The sequence below is a fragment of the Engraulis encrasicolus genome, chromosome 14 (assembly GCF_034702125.1).
Source record: "Engraulis encrasicolus isolate BLACKSEA-1 chromosome 14, IST_EnEncr_1.0, whole genome shotgun sequence".
NCBI lineage: Eukaryota > Metazoa > Chordata > Actinopteri > Clupeiformes > Engraulidae > Engraulis > Engraulis encrasicolus.
In genome coordinates, this window is record NC_085870.1 from 15,141,200 (window position 1) to 15,147,303 (window position 6,104).

Genomic DNA, 6,104 nt, shown 5'->3' on the forward strand with positions numbered 1-6,104 from the left:
TGCTATGAGAAAATCCACAACCAACATTTCTGTTTGTTTGATCCAACCATTCTCTGAATAACCTTTATAAACATATTGTCATGAGTAAAGGAACACATCAGCCATGCTCTATTTGTTTGATTGCAGCCGTTGGACACTACCACTCCTCCTTCCCCTTGGAGACGTCAGGGGTCACGATGGACCTGCGTCCCCCCAGCCATGTCATCAGTGCCGGCATGCTGACCAAAGACATCAGGGGCCCCATGACCAAGGACATCAAGGAGACCCACACCATGACAAAGGACATCCGGGTTGAGGAGGCCGTTATTCAGAACGGTGCCGCCCAGTAATGAAGGACGTGAAAACAAAAAACATCCTTTTTATTGATTTTTATAACAACATTTTAGTAACATCATTAACACATTATATATTGTTTTATAACAGCATACATGAAATAGTCGAACTGTTCACACCTTGCTGCTCATGTCCTCTGAACTATTGGTTACCACGAGCACAAACCATTTGGACGGTTACGTAATATTGTAGAATACACAGCTGGTAAAACTGGTTATTGTTTATACTTGCAAGTTGCCCTGTTGACAACTTTTTTGGAGACCAAAGGAAATTGTGTTTTTTTGTGTGTGTGATAATCAATTCTGTTAGACCCTCACCTGGCCAGCAGGTGCCGCCATTTTGTCGATAAATAAATCCACCAATTCCATTCCATGAATTCTCACTGTTTTCTGTTTTTTTGGGGGGACATCAACCTTCCAGAGAATGCAGTAGATTATAAGTATTAATTTCACTTTGGTCGTTGAGAATTGTCCGTATCAACAGATGTGAGAAAAACTTTGATCAGGATTTGTTAACTTTTTAGGTCTTGGCTAATTATGAATTCTGAATTATGATGGCTGAATTAAAAAGTTATGAAGGGCAGTTCTGAAGGTCTGGCCTAAACACAGATAATACCCCCCACCCCCCCATTCCCACCTCACCTTTACACTTACATGCTGCCAAATCTTTAGTTCTGTCAATAACACTTTCGTCAGAGTCACATTTTGATCTGTAGGGTAAAAGTTATATGACAATATGTCTCTATTCTGGGACTCCCTGCCCTCTCTGCACTTCCATACACAACATATAATATAGAAGCGCACATAATAGAGGCTTGCAAAGAGATCAAGCGGAACTATGTTCTCAAGCTGTTTCTATTTTCAACACATGCATGATGTCACCTGGAGTCAGGGCGGGATTAAGATGCTCCCCCCAGAAGGGAAACAAATGTACATACAGTATAATATCAAAGATATAGATTAGTCTTCGACATTCTCTGGTCATATGCTCAGCTGAGCTCAGCTAGGTCTACATCAACTGGGTCTCCACAGCCAACAGCCTAAATCTGGGACATGTTGTGAACCGAGGCCATGCCATGTACTGTATGTCACACATGGTATGCTTCATTGACAGGATATAACAGCAATAGCATGTTATGAATGATGTGTGATAATCCTAAAAGTTTAGCTCGTTGTTGTCATAGCTGTATGACAACAATGGACTCTCACCACCTTGTGTTGTGTCAGGCCTGCCACACCCAGGCAAGCACACTAAGCGTTGCCTAGGAACTGCAGCTTACAGCTGGTTGGTTATGTACTTTATTAAAAGGACAGCAATGACAGCTTTGTGAGTATGGCAAAGTATGGCTCTCTAAATCCAATGACTAAATTCAATGATACTGCTATCGACAACCCTCTTGTGGGGGCCCCTCTCCAATAAGAGGAGAGTCTGAAGAGGAGAAAGAGGCCCCAAGTCTCTCTTTGCCTAGGTCCCCCAAATACCTTGAAACTGCCATGTGTTGGGCAGCCGTGGCCTAGTGCAGTGGTTCCCAACCTATGGGTCGGGACCCAACTTATGGGTCGCCAAAGATCCACAGGGGGTCGCGGAGCCCTCTTGATTTTAAGGGTTTTCATTTGAAATATATATATAGCCCATGTTGAATAAATGACAAAGCATTTAACTAATAAATGCATAGAAGCAGCAAATTGTAAGTGCTACATTAAACATTTATTCTATATTTGACCAAAGACGAATTAAGGAATAAAATAACTAAAATTAGTTTTTGCAGGAAACAGAGGGCATCTTGTGACTCCGTCTCATGCGGGCGCTCGCGTGGTTGGGTCACCAAAGCTTACAATAGTAAAAACATGGGTCCCTTAAGAAAAAGGTTGGGAACCACTGGCCTAGTGGTTAGAGTTGGTCTTTCAATCTAGGGGTTGCAGGTTCGAATCCCCGCTGACCTCTCCCTACACCTCCATCCATGGCTGAAGTGCCCTTGAGCAAGACACCTAACCCCACATTGCTCCAGGGACTGTAACCAATACCCTGAAAAAAATAGTTGTAAGTCGCTTTGAATAAATGAAAGCGTCAGCTAAGTGCAATGTTGTGTTGGGTGTATCTAGCGTAGTAAACCAGCGCCACCCGCTGGACGCCAACTTTTTTTGGCTGTGAGTGGTCTAGCCTCGCATCGTTGGAGTGGTCTGCCAGGCTTGCCAAGAATCTGGCAAGCCAATCACAATGCAGAGATTTGTTTTGAATCAAAGCGGGCAGGGTTTTGAGGGAGTGACGACGAAGCTCACAACGTTGGGAAAGCACATCAACAAGAAAGATAGCGCTGATTGGTCAGAGCACCGGCCTATAGGCACAGGCACGGTTTGAAAGACAACGGGTTGTTCTCATCAACAATCTTCGGATGTACTATTCATCGGAGCCAGACTAAATTTCACATCCAGTCTCACATTTAGGCTTGTTTATCAGGCTAGTGTGTATCCTCTGTGCACTCTCATTCACAGTTACATGCCGTGAATTCCAACCACACCTGCCCATCACATACCATCTTCACTACTCTCACTTCTCTGAAAGTTCAGTCATCCCGCCAGCATGTGCAACGCCATCCCCACCCTGAACTGATACCATCACCGAACAAACAAAGACTACTGCTGACTGATTCAGCAATCATTGAAGCACACCATATCATGCAAGACAGCCAGTAAGACAGTCATTCATCAATCAGTAGGCTAAACAAATATTTTTGTTCCAAAATGAAATGTGCATTTTCATTGTTTTTGTACCATTCAAAAGTAACTTTAAGGCCTTTAATGTAAATATGTATGGTTGTTTAGATGCACAAACACAAATAAAATGGATCAAACATACAATTATAAAACTGGTGCAGAATCTTAATTAAACCCCCCAAATGTCAGTAGTTACAGAAGCGTTGGGAATAAAGGTCCACAGACCTCCCTGAAACCAAGGGCTGTCCCTCATGAGGCATTGTCCCTGACATGCATACGTGATGCTGGTACGTCAGGCCACCTCGGGAAAAGGGGGGGAGGGTTCTACTGGTCTCGGCCCCATGGGCCCTGTGCCCTCTGGGCCTTAGCTCAGTAGGTCATGGGCACAGAATATTCCAGAAAACATTAACAAGAAGTCTGCTTTTATGTTTGTTAGAGCCATTTTCTATGTTTTAAGTAAAATGTTTATTTATGTACATAGATTTTGTATTTAGAATTTATATTTACCAGAATTACAGAATTTTGGATACTTTGGAAGTATTGTATATATATTTAGTGTTGTACGAATTCATTTTGTAATTTTAAAAGTTTTACCTAGACACTAGATACTGTGGTGCATTTTGATTGGCTGCTGATATTAATATAAAACCGTCAGGACGCATGAAGAACGTCAGTGTAGAAGCCACGAACCATAGGAGCATCACAGTCTTTTGACCGTCACATTTCAGTTATTACTTAGATAGGAGTTAGGATTCATCTTTTGTTTTGTATGATTTTAAGTTACTATAAAGAAAGACATCAAACTTAAGTTTTGGACTCCAGACTTTTATTTCTGTTTTGTGTCGCGTCCGAAAGTAACTTTGAGGTTCATGGCTAGTGAGTCACCTGCACTCACAATGTTGACATAATGTTTTATTTAACATGTGTATATATGTATTTTTATATAATGTAACCTGGGGCTCTGTTTAGATTCACGGATGAAATCAAAGCCTCTTCTACTAGAAGAGTGCCCCAGTTCATTAATCTACTCAACTACTTTAGTGCCAAAAGGACCACGTTTGTTTATTATCATTTCCACTGGGGGGCGCTGTCAAACCAAATGACTGGTCAGATGCCAGAGACAACAGGCACTGTGCTGCAGTGCAGTCTGACATCTCTTAGTCCTGCAGGCCTCGCCATTTACTACTAGTCAGAAAACATTGTGTTCAGAGACAGAAAGCCTTATCTGTCCTGTTAATGTCAGTCCCGTGTATGTCTGCATTTGCATGGGATAGATCGATCATTTACGATTTCCTTGCATGATCTGTGCATATGATGAAACTGACAATAAAGCCGACTTGACTTCATAAAGGTTGAGCATTTGCGTTTCCCTCCATGTAGAGACAGGTCCTATATAGTGGTCCTACAGAAAGCACCTGTGCAGTTAAGTATCTTCTCTTACCATTCACAGCAAGAGATGTGTGTCTAAAACAATCATACTCGAAGAGACCGTGTTGCTCTACATGCCACACATTACCGGTCACCATGGACTATGTGGCAGAGGACATTTTACGAACCCCCTTTAATTTATTACCACCAATACTGTCCTCAAAGGCCCATCTGTCAGTGGATGGGCTCTTTATATACTTAGCCTTAGTCCCACACACCACACACAAATACACATGCATGCATGCAGTGTTGCCGAGAGAAAGACAGAGAGAGAGATAGAGAGAGAGAGAGAGAGAGAGAGAGAGAGAGAGAGAGAGAGAGAGAGAGAGAGAGAGAGACAGAGACGCCCTTGGCTTGCCAACCCCAGGGGCAGTTGGCTGGCACACCAGACCTGTTGTTCTTCATGAAATCCCAGGCAGAGTTTTTCCATCAGCCGCTGCCTCGCCACACCCTCTGAGGACAAACACAATAAGCTCGTCCGAAAGAGTAGCGAGACGCGCATGACTGTGCTTTGGCTTTGGCAGGTCTCCGAACAATGACTCACTACAATGCTGCACAGTTGCCTGTTGAGTTCCCTTTGTCTCAACTTAGAAGTTTTTTATGTTTAAAGCACTCAAGTATTGACAATTCATTTGGGCGAGAGGGCTTCAGCAGCGCATGATCAGTTGGTTACACTGACTTGTGCAAGAGAGGCATTCTAATTTGTAGTCCACAAAATTTGCTGTCCAAATAATTATAGGATATGATGTATGATATTTGATATGATAATTGATCCTAATCTGTGTCGGCAGGTGTGTCGTTGACTATGAGAAGAGCTCTGGCCACATTTCTGTGGTAATGAATAAAGGAGGCGCACACAAGACTTGTGTGAAAAATGTATATTGTAGCCGAAAATTTACAACAGAGGTCAGAGGTTAAAACTGGAGCAACAGACGTTTCGGACCTAGTCCATTCTCAATGTCTCCAGTAGGACACGTTGCCAGGTGGGTCGTTGGGTGTGTTCCAATATGCGACCTTGCGTCCTCCACTTGTGCTTGTGGCCTCGTACCAGGAAGTAATATGTCATGATGACATCACAGACAACAGCTTTATATTTCAATATCTCGCAAAAGCTCAATTATAAAGTCATTTTCTCATTTGCAAACTGGATGGTGAATGAAGAATAGTCCCTCAAAAATTGTTTTGGCTAGGCTGACAGCGTGGAAACTTATTTGTTTTCTCCATGGAGGAGTGGTCAGGAGGCGGGGCGAAGGCCACAAGCACAAGTGGAGGAGGCAAGGTCGCATATTGGAATGCACCCCTAGACTATGAGAAGAGCTCTGGCCACTCTGGTCTCTGTGGGAAATGTGCTGATAGTGTTTGTTTCCAGTTTCGCCCTTGCTGCCTACTGCTCCTGTATTGGCTGCTGCGGGTCGACAGTTTTAAGACCAGTGAATGTTGAAAGACCGGTCAAACTCACAAACAGATCTAGTTTCAAAACAAAACCCCCCGCTAATTATTCGCTAACCATTATCTAGGCAAATGTATCCTTTCTTACGAAACTCTAGAACTTACCTGAAAAACACTACACTACATTGTCTCAAGCAAGTTTTATGCAGCTATTCATATGTTCATGCCATGCATGCCATT

The 6,104-nt window shown here is 43.0% G+C and overlaps 1 protein-coding gene across 1 annotated transcript in view; it reads left to right on the forward strand.

The window, feature by feature from the left end:
- LOC134463127 (keratin, type II cytoskeletal 8-like) overlaps window positions 1-699 on the forward strand; it is a 7,474-nt gene extending 6,775 nt beyond the window's left edge. The window contains exon 9 of the mRNA XM_063216367.1: window positions 127-699. Coding sequence (XP_063072437.1) covers window positions 127-329 — 203 coding nt within the window. The 3' untranslated portion in view covers window positions 330-699. The remainder of the gene's footprint in view (window positions 1-126) is intronic.
- The last annotated feature ends 5,405 nt before the right edge of the window (window positions 700-6,104 follow it).